The 20,455-nt window shown below is 49.7% G+C and overlaps 1 protein-coding gene and 1 pseudogene across 8 annotated transcripts; one reads left to right on the plus strand and one right to left on the minus strand.

The window, feature by feature from the left end:
* Positions 1-304: 304 nt before the first annotated feature.
* On the minus strand, positions 305-9,698 carry LOC104676278 (annotated as a pseudogene).
* Positions 9,699-9,780: 82 nt separating this feature from the next.
* Positions 9,781-16,619, plus strand: LOC104676270. 8 transcript variants are annotated; one of them, XM_030929483.1, is made up of 7 exons: positions 9,781-9,859; positions 11,827-12,008; positions 12,695-12,977; positions 13,756-13,912; positions 14,173-14,448; positions 15,239-15,249; positions 16,173-16,619. In XM_030929483.1, the coding sequence occupies exons 5-7, from the start codon at positions 14,232-14,234 to the stop codon at positions 16,593-16,595; spliced, it is 651 nt and encodes a 216-aa protein (XP_030785343.1). In that variant the 5' UTR covers positions 9,781-9,859; positions 11,827-12,008; positions 12,695-12,977; positions 13,756-13,912; positions 14,173-14,231; the 3' UTR covers positions 16,596-16,619. The 8 variants fall into 8 exon arrangements, 5 of the variants coding, with proteins under 5 accessions (XP_030785343.1, XP_030785342.1, XP_030785341.1 ...); XM_030929482.1 differs by having other exon boundaries at positions 9,798-9,859; positions 11,795-12,008; XR_004056966.1 differs by lacking the exon at positions 9,781-9,859 and having other exon boundaries at positions 11,182-12,008; positions 14,173-14,229; positions 15,239-15,294.
* Positions 16,620-20,455: the final 3,836 nt, after the last annotated feature.

A 20,455-nucleotide genomic window follows, 5' to 3' on the forward strand; every position in this document is an offset into this window, starting at 1 on the left:
GGGTTTATTCCACTGTCCTCTAATGGTTGGAGACCGCTTTCCAATACTGGCCAAATGTCACCTCCTTCTTAAAGACTCCTGGGAAAGAATGACTTTGTAGCCAACAATTAGGGAGAAGAGAAGAGGAAGCAGGAGGAAGAATTTAAGTGCTGTACAGAAGCTTCCATCCACAGGAGGAGCACAGCACCAAAGCAGCTGTAGAATACACAGTATGGCAAAAGGCTGGAGTCCAGGCCGTGCTGTCTGAGAAGACATATCACGCTCAAACCAGGTCCCACCCAGAGGAGCATTCCAGTCCTCCTAGTCATTGAGAAATAGCCAAACCTAGTGAGGCTAGAGGGAAACCATGTACACCACACTGTTCAGGTAAGTAGCTGCTGCCAACATCAATGTAGCTAGTGTTGAGTTTCAATGTCTGCAGGGCAACCGTCCCTTCTGAAAAGCTGGCATAGAAGGCCACAGGGGAGCTTGCCTGACACAGCTCAGTGTTCAAAGCACCTGGCACTGGCCCTTTGATGTGTGTGTCTGCCAAAGGCTCGGCTTCTTCCCTGTCCCTCTTCCAAGGAACTCCGGGCCTTTCTGCTGCTGCTTCCCTTTCCAGCTGGGCATGACTTGCAGCTTCCCCAGATATAGGTTGATATTTCTGCCACCAGCCCTTGGAAGTTCCCAAGGAGGAGCCGCTGGTGCTGTCCAAGCTGCACTCGGGGGCGGACCTTGGAGGCCCTGAGGCAGGCGAGGGAGGCCTTGAGGGAGGTGGATGGGCACTGGCTGGGCAGCCTTGTAGCACTACCTGAGCTGCTGAAGTCAGATCTCAGGAGCTGGAGCTCCTGAGTCAGACTGGCCAGGGCTTCACGTGGCCTCTTCTGGGCTCAAGTGTTAGCCACTCCAGGTGAACTGCTGGCCATGGGGGCTCCATGCCATGGTCCGCCTGTGGCCTGCTCCAGGGTTGCCACCTGGGAGGCCAGTGTGTCCCAGCTGAGTGCCTGCTCCCACAGGGCTAGGCGGATCTGCTCGCAGGTAGGGGCAGCTGGCCATGTGCCTCCTCTGACCTCTCCTCCATCACCTCCTCCCCAGAGAGGGAGACCAGCAGGCCTCCAGCAGGGCAGCCAAGGAGCTGAGCAGCTGCTGCTGCCATCCAGGCTCCCCTGGGTCTCCTTCAGGGTGTGCGTCCCTGTGGCCCTCCCGGATGGCCTCCAAGTCAAATTAGAGCTTCCAGCAGTTGCACTCCTTGACATACTTGATGAGGTTGGTGTGGTCACCCCACAGGTGCTGCAGCGTGAGGCTGAGCTCCAGGAGCTGCTGCTCTACCTCCACCTGTTTCAGGAAGTCAGGAACCCTGAACAGAGGGACCGGCTGAAGCAGAAGAACATAAATTGTGAAGATTTCATGGACATTTATTAGTTCCCCAAATTAATACTTTTATAATTTCTTATGCCTGTCTTTACTGCAATCTCTGAACATAAATTGTGAAGATTTCATGGACACTTATCACTTCCCCAATCAATACCCTTGTGATTTCCTATGCCTGTCTTTACTTTAATCTATTAATCCCATTATCCTCATAAGCTGAGGATGTATGTCTCCTCAGGACCCTGTGATGATTGTGTTAACTGCACAAATTGTTTGTAGAGCATGTGTGTTTGAACAATATGAAATCTGGGCACCTTGACAAAAGAACAGGATAACTGCAATGTTCAGGGAACAAGGGGGATAACCTTAAACTCTGACTGCCAGTGAGCCGGGTGGAACAGAGCCATATTTCTCTTCTTTCAAAAGCAAATAGGAGACCTATCGCTGAATTGTTTTTCTCAGCAAGGAACATCCCTGAGAAAGAGAATGTGCCCTTGATGGTAGGCCTCTAAAATGGCCGCTTTAGGGGCAGCTGTCTTTTATGGTCGAAGACAAAGGGATGAAATAAGCCCCGGTGTCCTGTAGCGCTCCCAGGCTTATTAGGATAAGGAAATTTCCACCTAATAAATTTTGGTCAGACAGGTTGTCTGCTCTCAAACCCTATCTCCTGATAAGATGTTATCAATGACAATGTGTGCCCGAAACTTCATTAGCAATTTTAATTTTGCCCCATACTGTGGTCCTGTAATCTCACTCTGCCTCCATTTGCTTTGTGATATTTTATTACCATGTGAAGCATGTGATCTCTGTGACCCACACCCTATTCGTACACTCCCTCCTCTTTTGAAAATCGCTAATAAAAATTTGCTGGTTTTATGGCTCAGGGAGCATCATGGAACCTGCCAACATGTGATGTCTCCCTGGATACCCAGCTTTAAAATTTCTCTCTTTCGTACTCTTTCCCTTTATTTCTCAGACCAACCGACACATAGGGAAATAGAAAAGAACCCACATTGAGTATCGGGGGTGGGGTTCCCCCAATATCCACCTTGTTTGCCTCCATATTCAGAGGCTTCATCAGGATCACACACAGCTCACGGAGAGCCCTGTGGTTCACCTCTACCTCTGGCTTCATTTTGATGATGTGATAGAAGGTCTCATCCAATTTGGAGTACAGCTCCTTCACCTCATGCATGTGCCAGGTCAGGATAGCCCTCATATCCCTGAGGGGTGTTTTGTAATTCCTCCTCCCTGCAGGCTGAGGCCACGCGCAGCACCCAGAGGTTCCTCTGCAGTTGGCCCAGCCTGGCCTGCAGGCTCTCCAGTTCAGGCCTTGCCCCAGCCTCTGCCGCCATCACCATGCAGCTGCCATTAGTCCCTGGGGCCTCCTGGGTTTGGCCTTTTCAATGTGATGTCCACATCAGCCTGGCCCTCAGAGAGGGAGAGGTACAGGGCAGAGCGCCGAGCATGCCGTCAGTCCTCCACATCCTTTTGCAGCTGGCCCACTCTCTGAGCATTTTCCTGGATCTTGGCCTCAAATTTAGCACCAAGTTCCTGGCAGTCAGCCCTGGCCACGGCACTATCCTGGACCATCGTGATGGCCTGGTGTTTGTCCTCCACATCAAGAAATGGATTTATTATGGCCTGGGAAAAGCCGTGCTGGCTTTCCTTTAAGCTCTTCCAGATGGGGCCAGAAAGCACTTGCAGGAAGGTGTCCATGTGGGGCAGCAGCACCTGCTCCAAGGATCTACCAGACAACTCCAGCTCTGTTTGATTTGACACACTGCAGCTGTGAGGTTACTAGCCAGGGCTTTCCATGGGCCTGGAGGGCTGTCAGCTGGGGGAATGTCACCTGGAGATCTCTCAGGAGGGATTCCTGCTGCTTCTGTCACACTTCAGCCTCATTGATCGCCACAGCCAGGTGGCATGACTTTAACTTTCTGGCAGTCTGGAGCCCCCTGTGGACATGGTTGCTGTGAGTGGATGTAGAATTTCTCTGGTTTGCAAGCAGCTATGAAGGTAACCAGCTAGGATCTGATAGGGGCAGCAGTTACTTTGTTTTGGTTTCCTCCAGCTCTTGGCAGTTTCTTGCTGGTCCTCAGCTCCTGCGTCCCCTGCCCACCTTGCTGAAGTGCCCATTGTTTTCATGGCCCCTCTATCTCAGGCTGGCTCCTCCTCTTTGTGCCTTCCCTTGGGGATCCCTGCTGGGTCCCCTTATCTCCTGGTGGCCTACTGAGAGGCAGGTGCCTGCTCAGAGTGAATGTGAAGCTCCTCCAGCCTGATTTGGGCCTGCGCTTGGCCTGCCATGGCCCCAGCCTGCTGCCCTGCCACAGCCGGGAGCCATCTCAACCATTTTCAAATGTAAAGGCATCTATTTAAAATGGCAGTAACTGTGCCTGTTCAAACAATCCTGAACCTTCTTAACCTGAACTTTTTCCTCCTAAAGCAGTGACCACTTTAAAAACAGATAGAGATAGCTTTTGATTGCTATTGTAAGAAATTACAAATTTAGTGGCTTAAAATAATACAAATTTGTTCTCTTACCATTCTGGAGATCTGAAGTTGGAATGGGTCTCAATGGGCTAACATCACGCTGTCAGGGCTGTGTTCCTTCAGGAGGCTCTCAGGGAGAACCTGTCTCCTGGCCTTTTCCAGCTTCTCCAACTGCCCACATCGTGGCTCAGGGCCCATTTCCCCATGTTCAAAGGCAGCTCCATCGGACTAAGTCTTCACTGTGCTCCCCACCTGATTCTCCCTCTTCTGTCTGCCTCTTCCTCTATAAAGCTACTGTGATTAAATTGGACCCCCAGGGAAATCCAGAAAATCACCCCATTTCCAGGATAGATGATGAGCAACCTCAACTCCATCTGCAGCCTTCACTCCCCTTTCCATGTAACCCATCGGAGGGTTCCAGGACTCACACCAGCATCCTCTGGGCCTTCACTCCCCTTCCATGTAACCCAGTGGAGGGTTCCAGGACTCACACCAGCATCCTCTGGGCCTTCACTCCCCTTCCATGTAACCCAGTGGAGGGTTCCAGGACTCACACTGGCATCCTCTGGGCCTTCACTCCTCTTCCAGGTAACCCAGCGGAGGGTTCCAGGACTCACACCAGCATCCTGTGGGGTTGGCGGGAGGGGGTGAGGGTGGCAGGTGATTATTATTTGCAGCACACATGCCATATGATTTATGTATGTATCATTTTTACACCACAAAGATGGGGGAAGAAGCAGAGAAATATTGGAGCAGAGATTTTGCATCCTGTTAAAATTAAGTTGGTTTTAATACAATCTAGGTTGTGGTAAATTAAAATATTAATTGGAATTCCCTGAAATGACTAAGAAAATAACTTTTTTAAATAAAAAAGGAAAAAGAGACAATAAAGGAAGTAAAATGATGCAGAAGAAAGTATCTGTTTAATACAAAAGAAAGCAATAGTGGTAGAAAAGATGAACAAAATGACATAGGGCCTAAGGAAAACTAAGAAAAAGGTGGCAGATGTAAATTGTGTTCTACCTTAGCAGTAATTAGATTACATGTCAAAGTGATAAAATTCAAAAGAAAAAGCAAAGATTCTCAGAATGCGTTTTAAAAATGATCTAAAGATACAGTGTACATCCAAAGATACAAGTGGTTTAAAAGTAAACGTGTGGAAAAAGATAAAACACATCAATAGTAAACAAAGACAACTGAAATTCCTATTAATAACATCAGGCAAAATCATCCTTAAGAAAATTTTCTAAACACTCTAAAAACCAATCGATGAAAGGGAAACTCACAAGGAAAATTAGAAAATACTTTGAGGTGAATGGAAACAAATACACAGCATATTATGACTTAGAAGAAGCAGCTAAAGCAGTGCTTAAAGGAAAACTTACTGCTGTAAATGCCAGTATATTGAGAAAGGAAAGGATAAAGAAAGGACTATCTCAAATTAATAACCTGACATTTCACTTTAAGAAACTCAAAGAGCAAAGCAACCTAAGCTCCAAATAGCAAACGGAAGGAAATAAAAATTGGAGTGTAAATAAATGAAATATAGAATAGAAAAACGTTGGCGAACTCAATAAAACCAAAAGTTGGTTCTTTGAAAAGATCAACCAAATTGGAAAACCTTAAACTTGAATGACCAGGAAAACAGCGGAGGGGAAAACTCAAATGACTAATACTAGGAAGGAAAGAAGAAACATCACTACCAACCTTACAGAAACAAAAAGGACTATAAGGGATACTGTGTACAACTGTATGTCAACGAATTCAAGAACCTGGATGAAATGAACATCTTTCTTTTCCATTTGTTTTCTATTTATTATTGAGCCACTTTTGATTGGATCCTCCCCTCTCTTCCAGAAAGGACAAATGTTGATCACCAAAGACAATTTCAGACTCTTGTCAGCCTAGGGACAGCAGCAGAGACACCACAAGCTTCTCTGATGCCGCAGAGTGGCCTTCCCACGATCTGCCACTTCTCTAGACATTTATTGTTTTCTGTTGAAGATGCTGGAGTTCTAAGCCAGCACTTTAAGGATTACTTGTTTTCTCCTGGTGTTTCCTGTGTGTATACAAGAGATGACAGATAGATAGATAGATAGATAGATATTAATAAACTTCTGTTTGTTTTTCTCATGAAAATCATTTTTCCTCCCCTGCAGTACAAAGGCTTGTCAAGTGCACACTAAAGAGCAGCTGATCTGGCTCCTCCAGCCCATGAGCCCTGTGCTTGGCTGTTTGGGAACACACTGAGAAGTCTGGCCTCTTTGGCTGCCACAGGATGCATTTCCAGAAACACCTGTTAGGCCTCTGTGGGTGACTCACGCCTTCCTACCTGAAGCCTTATTGGCTCCTGCAAGTGCCACAGAAACCCCTGGGGACAGGCTAGGCTGCCTGTTCCTACTGGATTTTAGGCCGGGAGACTTCTGGTGGGGGCGGCCCAGGCAGGGAAATCAGGAGCTGTGGACAGGGAGCGGAGGAGATCAGGAGGGGATGGCAAGACCCCCAGCCTGACCCCAGTCCGCAGTGCCCTCTAGAAGCAGAAATAGGAAAAGGAGGTTGAGGGCAGGCAGTACTGCAACCTCCTGTGCTGAGCATACAGCTAGGTCCAGCCTGGTGGCCCCACACCTGCAGATTCAAGGCAGCCCTGCCCTGCACTAACCCTGCACCTCCCAGGCCCACTGCTCTCCCACTGTGACCTCACCTGGAGACTGGTCTATGCAAAGACCAGGGCATTGGCCAGCAGCCCAGTGCTCCGCTCCATGGCCTCTGTCAGGCAGGACAGAGCTGGAGCCCAGGCAGAAATGAGGACAGGGCAGGATGGCCCTTGTCAGCCAGGGATGTTCCGTCCTGCTGGGCCCGGGGCCTCTCTCACAGAGAACCTACGTGATGTTGCTTCCCCTACTTTCTTATCTCACAGGCCCTACATATTTGCCAGAAACCACCTGCTTTTCTAACTCTTTGCCAGGTGTCAGGGGCCAGTCGCGGGGGGAACTGTGTGGCAGAGCCCCTGTGACAGTGGCCAAAGAAATTCAGGAATTCCCAGAAAACAGAGTGTGCTGGAAATCCAGGTGGGAGAGCGGCTCCTTGTGCCAAGATTTTCCTCAGAGGCTCCTTCTCCGGTGCCCTAGGCAGGGCCGAGCCTGGCGCTGGCGAATACTAGAATTTCTGCTGGGCTGAGAAAACAACAGCAAAAGAAGCAGTCTGGGGTGTGACTTGGAGGTGGAAACTGGGTGTGGCCAGAAAAGTGAGTGGAGCCTGGAGGCCAATGAGCGCCCCACCCTGGCAAGTCAGAGCAGGATAGGGCAAGGGACCTAGGCATAGAAGTGGGCCCTTTGTAACCTGCACAACCTGCAAAAGGATTTGTATTTGTATTTCATGTACCCATTGGGTAAGGTGGCCTATATCTCCAACTTCCTTGAGGTGAGCTCAGTTTAGGAAGTTTCTTTTCTACTGAGCTGTGTCAGGAATCTTGCCAACGCCTGACGCTGCCCACCACATCTCTTTTGCTGCTGCTGCTGGAACCTGCCTGGGAGGCACCGGCTATAAAGGCTGGAGACCCAAGGAGGCTGCCCTGACACCTTTCCTTGTTCCCTGAGCCAGGGGGCCCATCTGAGCCCCTTCACCTGTGGGGAGCTGTTTTCTGTGCCTTGTATGAGGTTTGTGTCTTCATAGAAATGGCATTCTAGTGAGAGATAGAAATTTTAAATGGATAGATATGTAAATTATATGGTATGTGTGTTGGGCAGAATAATTCCCTCTCCAACCCCCAGGATGGTAGATCCAGTCCCTGGAACCTCTGTGTTGGGTTACATGGAAAGGGCGGTGAATGCTGCAGATGGAGCTGAGGTGGCCGATCAGCTGCACTGGGAGAACAAGCCAGGGAGGGGTAGAGTTCTCATGTGAACCAGGACTCAGCCTGGTAGAGCTGCCTTTGAAGATGAGGAAATGGGGCCCTGAGACATGGATGTGGGCAGTTGGAGTAGCTGGAAAAGGTGAGGAGGAGAAAGGTTCTTCCGAAGAGCCTCCCGAAGGAACACAGCCCTGACAGCACAGTGATGTTAGCCCCGTGAGACTGTTCAGACTTCTGAGCTCCAGATTGGTAAGAGAATGAATGTGTGTGGTTTTAAGCCACTAAGTTTGCAGTAAATTACTGCAACCACAATGAAAACTTTGTAAGGTTTGTTTGACTGTTTGTTTATTGGGACAGAGTCTCACTCTGTCGCCCAGGCTGGAATGCAGTGGCTCCATCTCGGATCACTACAATCTTTGCCTCCTGGGTTCAAGTGATTCTCCTGCCTCAGCCTCCCAAGTAGTGGGATTACACGTGCTGGGCACCACACCCACCTACTTTTTGTATTTTTAGTAGAGACAGGGTTTCACCATGTTGGCCAGAGTGGTACTGAACTCTCAACTTCAGGTGATCCACCCACCTTGGCCTCCCAAAGTGCTGGGATTACAGGCATGAGCCACCGCGCCTGGCATACTAAGGTACGTTTTGGAATGGTCGTTGCTTTAGGGGAACAAGTTCAGGTGAAGAAGGTCCAGGATGGCCCGGGCACGAGAGATCTCATATTATGAAACAGGGGCCTTTACATTTAACAATGGTTAAGATGAAAAATTTAATGTTACATGAATTATACCACAATTTAAAAAAATAAAGAATGAAAGAAATGAGGACAACGATTCTAAATGGGAGGGGCAAGGAGAACCAGGCATGGAAGGGAGTGCCACCTGGGAGCAGGTGTGGGAGTGGGCCGAGCAGATGCCTGAAGGGCAGTCCACGCTGAGCAGAGGGCAATGCAAAGTCCCGAGGCATGGAGATATCTGCAGGGCTCTGAAGACCAGCGAAGAGTCCGAGGGTGGGGGTAGGAACTGAGCAAACAAGGGGGTAGATTGGAGGACAGCTGGCCAGACTGCACAGGACTCTAGGCGTCTGTAGTGACTTGGTTTTACAGAGAGAAAAGGTTCACTTTTGGAGGGTTTGGAGCAGAAGAAGGATGTGAGTGGCGAGGTTCTGAAGGATCACTCCAGCTGCTCTGTTGTCAGGAGCCATTTGGGAGGTGGGGACAGGCACAGAGGACCAAGTAGGGCAGGACTGCAATCACCCTGGCCAGGAGGATGGTGGCCTAGACCCAGGGTCATGTACCAGATGACAGTGTGGTCAAATCATGGATATTTTATTTTATTTCTAGTCCAAAGAAGAGATAGGAAAGAGGTCCTGCAAATAGGTGATTTTTTTTTTTAATTCTTCACAGCCTTACCACATAACCTCTAAATCTTCAGTAAAGTTGGCTGCATTCACAAGTAGCTGGTGTCACTTTGGCGGGGGCTTTGTAAGGAAGTGGGAAGGGTGTCTTATAAGGATGACTCAGGAGAAGAGCTGGTCTCCAGTTGCGGAGGGAATGGAGTTGCAAGAAGAAAACAGCGAGGTTGAGCGACACACAGTGGGAACAGGAGCTCAGCGGGCAGGAGCTCCAGGCCTTGAGAGAGCAGGACCATAACACAGTGTTCGCACAGAAACCAGGCAACAGAGGGCGCCAGCACCCACCAGACATGAGGTAAGGCCACTGTCACAGCCAGGCCACGACCTGCAGAGGCCTAAACCCTGAAAAAAGGTGGGGCCCCCCACCTACCTATTAAGGAAAACATGTGTGTGCCATTACATGCCAGTCTCCAACAACTGCTAAAATTACATTAAATCCTTTCTAGAATTTCGTGGTTGGGACTTGAGCCTGGTCTTGGTCCGTTTACTGATGACGAATCTAGTAGTGAACTGGACCCAGTTCCTGACAAGGAGCCCTGTCCTAGAATCACTTACATGTGACAGTTGACAGGTGGCCCCACCGGCTTTGCATGGTGGGCGGGTGTTCTGCTAGGCGGGCCTCTCCACGCCCAGGGAGACTGGACTGAGCTGGTTTCTGCTGCTCAGAGAGTTTACTCTGAGGAAGAAAGCAGTCATCTCAGGCCTCTCCATCCTAGAGACAGCAGAAGGACAAACGTCTCCTGCTGAAACAAGGTAGGGTGTAGCGGGTGGCCGGTGTTCCAAACACCAGTGCAGAGGGAATGTGTGTGTGTGTTTAGGAGTGAAGGAGGAAAGTAGGGGCTTGGGTCGTGAGAGAACCAGGGGCAATGAAGTAAAAGTGGCGTTGGGGGAGCTGTTGGGGGTGTGGGGACGCTGGATAAGGCATGGAGGACAGGGGTGGCTCTGCGGGTCCTCTGTCTCCACACCAAACACTCAGAGATCAGTGCCTCCCTCCAGCCTGGAGTCCCAATCACCCCTCTCTCTGATTTGGGGGACAGGGATTTCTCCTTGTTCTCCTGCCCTAACTCCTTCTTTCCGACTTCTCTTGTCCCATTCTCCCTCAGATCCTCCTCTCCACTTATGCCAAGGCTTCCACAGCCTCGCTCTGCCAGGCCTTGGCGTTCCCAGCCTGGGTGTTGAAACCATTGGCCAGGATCTCAAGGCAGCTGGGCAGGGAAAGGATAGCTAGAAGCCCAGGATACACTGTCACAAAAAGGTTGTGACTCATTTTCAGGGATTGAAAAATGCAGTCCAATTCATTTTAAAACTTTCGCCTCTCCTGGGACTTCAGGCTGAAAGTTCTTTATAGCAATGGGCTTCCAGGGACTACATGTAATTATTGGTTCCACTTTCCTTATCATCTGCTTCTTACTTCAATTAAAATTCCACTTCAACTGGGCATGGTGGCTCACTCCTGTAATCCCAACACTTTGGGAGGCTGAGTGGGGAGGACTGTTTGAGCCCAGGAGTTCGAGATCAGCCTTGGCAACGTGACAAGACCCCATCTCTACACCAAAAATTTAAAAATTAGCTGGGTGTGGGGGCTCATGCCTGTAGTTCCAGCTATTCTGGAGGCTGAAGTGGGAGGACTGATTGAGCCTGGGAGTTCAAGGCTGCAGTGAGCCGTGCTCATGCCACTGCACTCCACCTGGGTGACAGAGCAAGACCTGGTCTCAAAAAATAAAACAAACAAAAATTCTACTTCATATGTAACCATTATTTTGGTTCGGAAGCCACTGCCTAAAGCTGACGTTTTGCAGTTGGAATATGGCTATTCCTTCCCATCTTCAGGTTGTCTCAGGCCAACCTGGGATTCAGGACCACAGAGGAGAACAAGGGTGGAAGGGCCCCTTTCTCCCTTCTGTGTGTCCTTCCCAGCCTATCTGCAGCTCTTTCTTTGTCTTCAGTGTTAGGTCTGCATCCCAGGTGTCAGGACCCTTGTACAGGTCTGGTGTGCTCCTTCCTGTGATTCATCAGACTTGTAGAACATATTGGCCTTGCAAGGAGCTACTCTGTGGTCATATCACACATGCACATGCACACACATGCATCCACACGTGTGTGTGCACACACACACACAAACACACACACTGTTCTTGGCCCATCCCCACTGGTGTCCCCACAGCAGCAGCGTTGGTAGGGCGGTAGCAGTGAGTCCCCCTCCCTGCACTCTCAGGGCCTGGGTGTGTACAGAACAGGCTCCACTCAGGACAGATTTGAGACCCTTTGTCCAGACCAAGAGGTGGAAGTACACCCTCAAAATTGAGGTGCTTTAACCTTAGCAGCCAGAGAACCATATACGGGACATGTAAAAAATGTGCATTCCTGGGCCCCTTCAAACCCCTGACCCACTGTCCTCTGAGCAGACAACCCCTTATCCCCCCAGCCCCAGAGACAGCCCTGCCCATAGTCCATGGTTACTTTCTTTGAAGTCTGTTCCATCTAGTTAAGAAAGGACAGTGGTACAGACCCACTTACCAGGCATCACCAGAGTCCCAGTGTCTGAGTCACAGGATGTCACCCTCTGGGTCTAATATGCACTTGAATTAACTGGCATACTGCCTGGCACACAGAGGGAATCTAGATGTGGAATGGATATGGGTGATGTTACACGCCGCATGTTTGCCTGCCCTCCAAATTCATATGCAGAAATCCTAACTCTCAAAGTGATGGCATTTAAGTCATTAGTCATACAAGTGGAGCGCCATGGGATTAAGAAGTGACAGGAGAGCTTGCTGTCACTCTCTGCTCTCCACTGTGTGAGGATACAACAGGAAGACAGCCACTGGTGAGGAAGAGAGGGCCGTCGCCAGATACCGGACCTGCTGACACCTTAATCTTGGACTTTCCAGCCTCAAGGACGGTGAGGAATAAATGCTTGGTGTTTCAGCCACCTGGCCTATTCTGTCGTGGCAGCCTGAACTGGCTAAGGTAGCGGGGTCTGATGATGAAATGGGACAGGTGTAAAAGTGAGGTGGGAAGGAGGACTACAAATACTAAGTTTTAAGAGGAAACCTTGTGCAAAAAGTGGCTTGAGAAGTTTGAAAATGACACAAAACTTTGTTCTAAGACAAACTTTCAGAATTCAAAACTTAGAGCCCCAAGACTTTTCCCAATGATAGACTTGACTTTCCTTGAGGTCTTGGCCCCAGTAGGACAGCTGGGCTCTATTATAAAACCCATCTGTTATGGTAGACCAGTTGCTGCCTGTTCGCAGCTAGTTTAATTAACATTTGCGTGTGCTTGGTAAGAGAAAATCTCAACCATTTAGGAGAAAAGAGTTTGAATGGGTTAGGGATATGGGAGAGGGGAGAAGGGAGATGGAAGAAAATACAGGAATGGGGAGGGGGTACCAGAAAGAAAGGGAAAAGCAAAAGAGGAAAGGAAGAGAAGGGAAGAGGAAATTGGATGAAGGGAGAAGGAGCTCACATAACCTCCAACCATCCTGCTCACACCAGAGGAGTTTTTTGCAGGGGCCATGGGGATGGCAGAGGAGAGTTTATTCAAAGTTAATGTTGTTTTTAAATGTCTTCTTTTATTTTTCAATAGATAATTATATTCTGAATACTTGGAAAACACTCCCTTCACGAAATTGTTCTTTAATTGGGTCTCTACAGGCCTGCCCTCAGTTGTTCCAGGGTAAAGAACTGGGGCAGTGCCCACACCCACACTGTTGGACATTTCTTCACCATACCGGTGAGGGTGTCTGTGTCCACGCCCAACGTCCTGCCTGTTACTCTCCACAATGTGCCATGAATGTCCCTGACTTGTAGCCCGGTGCACCTTCTTTCACTTCTACTGCTACTACTAACAGCCTTGGAGATCATGGTTGGTGAGTGTCCTGAGATCTCAAGACCTGGCTGAGGACAAGGAGGAGGAGGGAGAAAGGTGGGGGATAGGCGACTGGGGTCTCATGCAGGCTTCAAGCAAGCGGGTACCTGCTCTTAATGATCAGGTGAGGGAGAGGATCCCTGGGATGTTACCCCCAGTTCGTGGGAGACCCCAGCCTGAGGCCCTAGGCCAGGCATGGGCTCACATGTGGCAGTTCTACAATGCTACCTCCCACCTTCTACTCCAGGACTCTTTCTTGAACACCCAGGACCCTGGAGGAATTCAAGGTGTGTCCCGTGATAAATACTTCTTTTTCCTTTCTATTGAATGTCCTATGTGTTCAGCTAGATTTTAAGTCTCAGGAGGTCACACACCAGCTTGTCTGTTTTGTGCCTCAGAACTTGGTAGATGTTGCTAAAAGTATTTGTGACATGAATCCTCCTGTTAACTGTGTTAACACTAAGTGCAACCCAAGGGTCCTCTGTACCATCAAGTATCTCACCCCAGACAGTCAGGGGGAGATGGGAGCAGGCATCCAGAGGGTTGAGGGAGTCTGGGATGGAGCTGCCCCCTCTGCCAGCCTGTCCTGGTCCAGGGAGATTTGGGTCACAGAAGCACGGGTTCTAATGGGCCTCCTCCTGTGTCCTGGACCTCACCTGCATTTTTCGGTCACAGGTGCTCACTCTCTTTGCTTTGACTTCACTGTAAAATCATGGTCCAGACTGGGGCAGCCCTGGTGTGAAGTGCGGGTCTTCATGAATAAAAATCTTTTCCTTCAGTATGACAGTGACAGCAACATGGTCAAGCCTCTGGGTCTCCCGGAGAAGAAGGTAAATTCCACCAGGACATGGGAAGAATTGACCCAAACGCTGGGAGAAGTGGGCCGAGACATCACGATGCTCCTTCTTGATATCAAACCCCAGATAAAGACCAGTGGTAAGTGTGGAAGGGGGTGGGGAAACGGAGGCAGGCAGCAAGAGAGGGGAGGGAAGAGCACAGGTGGGGAGGGGCTTTAGGTGTATTTGTGTATTGATCATTGGCCCAACCATGGAGACACATGGGACCCAACGGGCGGGAAAGGGCAAGTCCGGGCAGAAAGAATACGGGCCCCTAAATATGCAGAGAAACACTTGACCTATTGGAAGACGATGGACCTCTCAGAAGTGGAGGATGATGGCTTTGTGTCTGGATTGCAGGTGCTTCCACTCTGCAGGTCGAGATGTTTTGTCAATGTTAAGCAGAACGATGCCCTGGTATGTCCTGGCAATCTGCCACCAATGGAGAGAAATCTCTCCCCTTTGACATGATGAATATGACCTGGACAGTAATTAATCATGAAGCCAGTAAGATCAAGGAGACATGGAAGAAAGACAGAGGGCTGGAAAAGTATTTCAGGAAGCTCTCAGTGGGAGACTGCGATCACTGGCTCAGGGAATTCTTAGGGCACTGGGAGGCGATGCCAGAACCGACAGGTAACTGAGCCGGGCGGGAGAATGTGGCAGCTCCCTTTAAAGGTCAAAAGCCTTCCCTGTGTGGGTGTCAGCGTGTGTGTGCAATAGAAAATTTGATTGACTTCTCCGTGGGCTTCCTGACTGGAGAGTCGGTGATGGCCATGAGGATTTCCCACCATCCTCCCTTTCCCATCCCATTTTCCACTGTTTCTTCCTCAGTGTAGAAACCCCTTCCCATTAACCAATGATCCAGTCACCAATGACCCACCACTAAATGGTCCCAAGTCTATCTGTGTCATTGCAAACATCCAGGCCTTCTCTTCCTCTATTATAATTACCATTCTACCAGTTCTAATGCCACTTCTTAATCATGAAGCCTTCCTCACCTTCCCCACACAGAATTAAGCACCACCCATTGTGTCATTCTCCAAACAGTTCTAACCACAGTAATCATGTGAAATTGTGTGATAATCAGATGGATATTTGCTACCTCTCTCAGTAGAAATCTGAGCTCCATAAGGACAAGGCAGCACAACCCCATTCATCTTCATGGCCCAGGGCCTGGTAGAGTGGCTATCACATGAGCCAGTGATTATGTGGGGCACCATGTGTTCCTGGGGAAAGCAGGGGCTGTGGAAAGCATATTTTTAGGTGTGACAGGGCTTGTCCTTTGTTGTTGTTGTTGTTTTTTAGTGTCACCAGTAAATGCTTCAGATGGCCATGGGTCTTATTCTAGCCTACCAGATACATAGATCATCCTGGGGGTGTTCATCTTGTTTGTCTTAACGGGAATTTTTCTCATCTGCATCAGGTGGCAAAAAGGTGAGTGGCAGGCTGGTCTCTGGCCCTTGAGGATGTCTTAGTCTGGTAAGGACTTGAGAGAGGTAAGCCATGGGTCTCACCCAAGCCCCCTCCCCGATCCATCTCTCTCCACAGAAATGGTGCACTGCCTTAGTCTTGAGCCCCCACACTACACAGCAGGGCTGGCAGCACAAACGTGCAGTGAGAGGAGGGATGAAGCAAACATCTCCTCCTGAGGAGGGGCAAGGTCCAAGATCTGGAACACCTGCCTGGGGTGTTGTCTCCTCACCAACCAGCCCAGGGTTCCCCCAGCCCTTTGATGGAAAGTTTGTTTGCTGTCTGCGTTTAGCATGACTTAGCTCAGCAAGGTTCCATCTCCTTTTCCTGTTCACCCTGAGAAGACTCGCTGGTGGCACTTGTGGCTGCAGCATTTACTCCCAGATAACACACAAGGTGTGGTATAAGAAATCCTTTCACCACCCTCTAAACATTACAGCGCTGAACTCCTACGACCTATTCAAGAAGGACAATCCCAGCACATGATTAGCTATGTAAATTTCAGACTCACGTTGATTGAAAGAATGCTGGAAAAGCATCACGGCCAGGGTGGTAACCTCTTCAAGGTCGCCTGTGCCCTGATGGCGTCACACCCCTTGGCCTATCTAGTAGTTTTTTTTTTTTTTTTTAATACATTCCTCAAACATTTATCGGGCACCTACTATATGTCAGGCACTGTTCTAGGTACCTGGGACACATCAGGGATTCTTGCTGTCCCAAGGTCAGAGATGAGGAATTCCATAGGATGAGTCTTCTGTTCTTAAACCCAGTGTAAAGACAAGCCCGTCAGGAAGGAGGGAGTAAGATCTGGGCATCAGAGCCCTCCAGCTGCTGCTCATGGGGGTGAGGACACCAGGCCCCTGACTGTGCTCTGGCCTCTCTCCCAGCTCCCCGCCCAGGCCCACAGCTATGGCCATGGCCCAGGAGCTCAGCCACCTCCTGCCCAGTCTGCGGCAGGTCATCCAGGAGCCTCAGGCATCTCTGCAGCCCCAGCCTGCCTTCACCATGGACAGAGCCAAGGTACTGCCGCTTTTCTGGAAGCTGTGCATCTACACGGGCTACCGGCCACTGCATCGGACCTGGCGCTTCTACTTCCGCATGCGGTTCAGCCGCTGCTGCTGCGGCTGGCCGTCCTTGTGGGGACCATGGACTTCCGGGGAGACCCACACGCCCTGCCCCTCTTCATCATTGTCCTCGTCTCTTTCACCTACCTCTCCTTCAGTGCTTTGGCTCACCTCCTGCAGGCCAAGTTCGAGTTTTTTAAAAAAATACATCGAGCGGACTATTTAAGATTTTTGCATTACCTGTAGTAAGGTTGTCACGTTTCAACAAAAAAAAGAAATTTTAGAAAACTAAGTAGAGGTTTCAGTTTTCATTATTGTCTTGACAAACTGGCGGCACTCCCCGTCAGGTATATACTCAGTAATGAATTAAATTAGAAATACATTATATATTTTTTTCTGATGAGAATCTGATACACAGATACGTACACACACATAGAACAATTTTTTTTTTTTTTAGATGGAGTTTCCCTCTTGTTGCCCAGGCTGGAGTGCAGTGGGGCGATCTCAGCTCACAGCAACCTCCGCGTCCCGAGTTCAAGCGATTCTCCTGCTTCAGCCTCCAGAGTAGCTGGGATTACAGGCGTGCGCCACCACGTCTGGCTAATTTTATAATTTTGGTGGAGATGGAGTTTCTCCATGTTGCTCAGGCTGGTCTCAAACTCCACAGGCAGAGGAAGTGAGAAGGAGCTGAGAGATGGAACCAGGAGACAAACATTTGCAGCTCCCAGCTTGATTCTGCTCTGTGCCAGCGCCTGCAATGGGCATTGTGGGGGTGTTAGATGAAGCCAGCTGGGCAGCTCCCTGCCCCACCTTGAGGAGCCAATGATGGAGCATTCTAGAGCCTTCTCAGAGAACTGTGGCTGTGGGGAGCAGAATGCACTAGGCACCGAAAGGGAAGTAGCCAACCCCAGGGGTTTGAGCTTCCAAAGGCTCTCTCTTGGGGTGTAGGGCAGTGCAGTGAGGGAAGGCCTGGCTACTTCCTTTACTACATCTACAGAAGGAGAAGTGGCCAGAAAAGGCCAGAAGAGTAAGACGTGTCCCAGGTACCCCATCCCCACTGGCAAAGCACTTGAAGACCTTTCCTTGTCCTCTCAGATAATTTTGATCCTCTAGTCCTTAAAATAGGAGTTATAATCTCCATTTTAAAATAGAAACTGAGGCCAGCCATGGTGGCTCATGCCTGTAATCCTAGCACTTTGGGGAGGTTGAGGCAGGTGGATCACATGAGGTCAGGAGTTCGAGACCAGCCTGGCCAACCTGGTGAAACCCCATCTCTACTAAAAATACCAAAAAAAAAAAAAAAAAAAAAAAAAAAAAAAAAAATTAGCCAGGTGTGGTGGTGTATGCCTGTTATTCAGCTACTTGGGAGGTTGAGGCATGAGAATCATCTGAACCTAGGAGGTGGAGGTTGCAGTGAGCCAAGATCACGCCATTGCACTCCAGACTGGGCAAAAGAGCAACACTCTGTCTTAAAATAATAAGCTGCAATAAAATAGAAACTGAGGCCCAGAGAGGTAATGAGCTTTGCCAGAAGACACAGCCAGTGAAGAGCATCACACAGAAGCTGTGTGTGCCCAGTTGTGTGGAGATCCTTGGTTTATGCTGGAGGTGGCAGAATTTTGAGGGAGCTGAATGGGTTCTGACCCCCTCTCTCCCCAGTGGGCAGCTGCACATGGCCAGGCACTGCTCCAGCCCCATGGTGGCTGGTGGGCAAGTGGAAGCTCTTTGGAACATGTGTTTCCACTTCAGTGGAGATGGGAACTAATAGCAGAAAAACCTGTGAAGCTGCTAATGGGATAATGGAGAAAGTGTTTATATGTTTTTCGAAGGAGGCCTGTGAGGATCTGGGGCAGGCCCATTGTGAGGCCACTGAGGTGGGAGGTCAGTCCACTGTTAACAGGGATTAAGCAGACACCGTGTAATGAGGGGGTTTTCAGAACAGAGGCTGGCGGTGCTGGTGCTCTCAACGTCTGCTCTCCCTTGGGACAGTAAGGCTGGACCTGAGGACTCCAATCACTTCTAGGTAGGGGGCTTCATGCTCTGTGCTTTCCTCTACATCTGCTTCCTTCTATCCCGCCCAAGGTGCAGGCACCTGGGGAGCGGGGGGAGGGTCATCACATGGGTCTCCTGTCCCCAGGCAGTGTGACCCTGGCAGCTTCCTGAGGGATGTCTGGGTAGCTGCCTTCCCCCATGCACAGCTCTGGGAGGGAGATGGTTCATATTGCACCTTCGCCTGGAACCACAACCACCCCCGGGAAGCTAGTTTTCCTTGAGAAATGTCTTCATGAGCAAGGCACAATGGGTCTGCCCTCCCCTATCCCCACTAGAGAGCCAGCTGTCTCTCCAGCAGATAGCACTGCCCTTGGACCTCCCAGCCCTAGCCCACTTGGAAGCTCCTATTAAGCTTGAGGTCAAGAAGTCCCTTAGCAGTCCTGCAGTGTGGTGGCTCTCAGGCTGTGGGTGTGGGAGAGGCACTCAGAGGCATAGGAGAGGCTAAGCAGGCAGGACCGCAGGCTCCCCTGCTCCAGCCAGTGCAGTCCCGCCTTGTTTTACATATTGATATTCCTCACATTTCTCTCCAAATACTAAGGTTTCTACTTCTTTAAAAAATAAAAATAGGCTGGGCACGGTGGCTCACGCCCGTAATCCCAGCACTTTGGGAGGCCGAGACGGGTGGATCACCTGAGGTCAGGAGTTCAAAACCAGCCTGGCCAACATGGTAAAACCCCATCTCAACTAAAAATACAAAAATTAGCTGGGAGTGGTGGCACTCAGCTAGTTGGGAGGCTGAGTCAGGAGCATCCCTTGAACCTGGGAGGTGGAGGTTGCAGTGAGCCAAGATCGCACCACTGCACTCTAGCTGGGCGACAAGAGCGAAGCTGTGTCTCTAAAAAATAATAAAATAAAAGTAAAAAGCATTTAAAAATCTTTGCTCTTTCCCACTCTATGGAGGTGAAATGACTCAGGACTCAGAGAGATGGGACTTGCCAAGGTCACGCAAAGCTGGAACCTGGCTGCAAGTCACTGGCCTCCTGGCCCAGAGGTGGTCCCAACCACCTTCTGCTTACAGTAACCAGTAAGACTTCAGGAAAACCAGAGAGATGCTAGAAATGGTCCTTTAGGAAGTGGAGAGGTGAGAAGAAGGGTTTGGTTGGTGTTCCCGGAGCCCCTGGAAAGTTGTTTCATCTCTCTGGGCCCAGCACGAGGCCTACACGGGAGAGGTGGCATTGAACATTGAGGATGAGGACAGTGTAGGGAAAAGAGAGATCAGACTGTTACTGTGTCTATGTAGAAAAGGAAGACATAAGAAACTCCATTTTGATCTGTACCCTGAACAATTGTTGTGCCTTGAGATGCTGTTAATCTGTAACTTTAGCCCCAACGTTGAGCTCACAGAAACATGTGTTGTATGGAATCAAGGTTTAAGGGATCTAGGACTGTGCAGGCTGTGCCTTGTTGACAATATGTTCGCAGGCAGTATGCTTGGTAAAAGTCATCGCCATTCTCCAGTCTCGATTAACCAGGGGCACAATGCGCTGTGGAAGGCCGCAGGGACCTCTGCCCTGGAAAGCCGGGTGTTGTCCAGTTTCTCCCCACTGAGACAGCCTGAGATATGGCCTCATGGGATGGGAAGACCTGACCATCCTACAGTCCGACACCCGTGAAGGGTCTGTGCTGAGGAGGATTAGTAAAAGAGGAAGGCCTCTGTCTCCTGCATGCCCCTGGGAATGGAATGTCTCGGCATAAACCCGATTATACATTTGTTCTATTCTGAGATAAGAGAAACCCGCCCTGTGGTTGGAGGTGAGACATGCTGGTGGCAATGCTGCTCTGTTATTTTTTACTCCACTAAGATGTTTTGGTGGAGAGAAGCATAAATCTGGCCTACATGCACATCCAAGCATAGTACCTTCTCTTGGACTTATTTGTGACACAGATTCCTTTGCTCACATGTTTTCTTGCTGACCTTCTCCCCACTATCACCCTGTTCTCCTGCCGCATTCCCCTTGCTGAGATAGTGAAAATAATAATCAATAAATACTGAGGGAACTCAGAGACCAGTGCCAGTGCAGGTCCTCCGAATGCTGAGCGCCGGTCTCCTGGGC

The sequence above is a fragment of the Rhinopithecus roxellana genome, chromosome 4 (assembly GCF_007565055.1).
Source record: "Rhinopithecus roxellana isolate Shanxi Qingling chromosome 4, ASM756505v1, whole genome shotgun sequence".
NCBI lineage: Eukaryota > Metazoa > Chordata > Mammalia > Primates > Cercopithecidae > Rhinopithecus > Rhinopithecus roxellana.

What these genes read in the sequence shown, in the direction of transcription:
- LOC104676270 (XM_030929483.1), top strand. Translation starts at nt 14,232, where the DNA reads ATGTCCTGGCAATCTGCCACCAATGGAGAGAAATCTCTCCCCTTTGAC.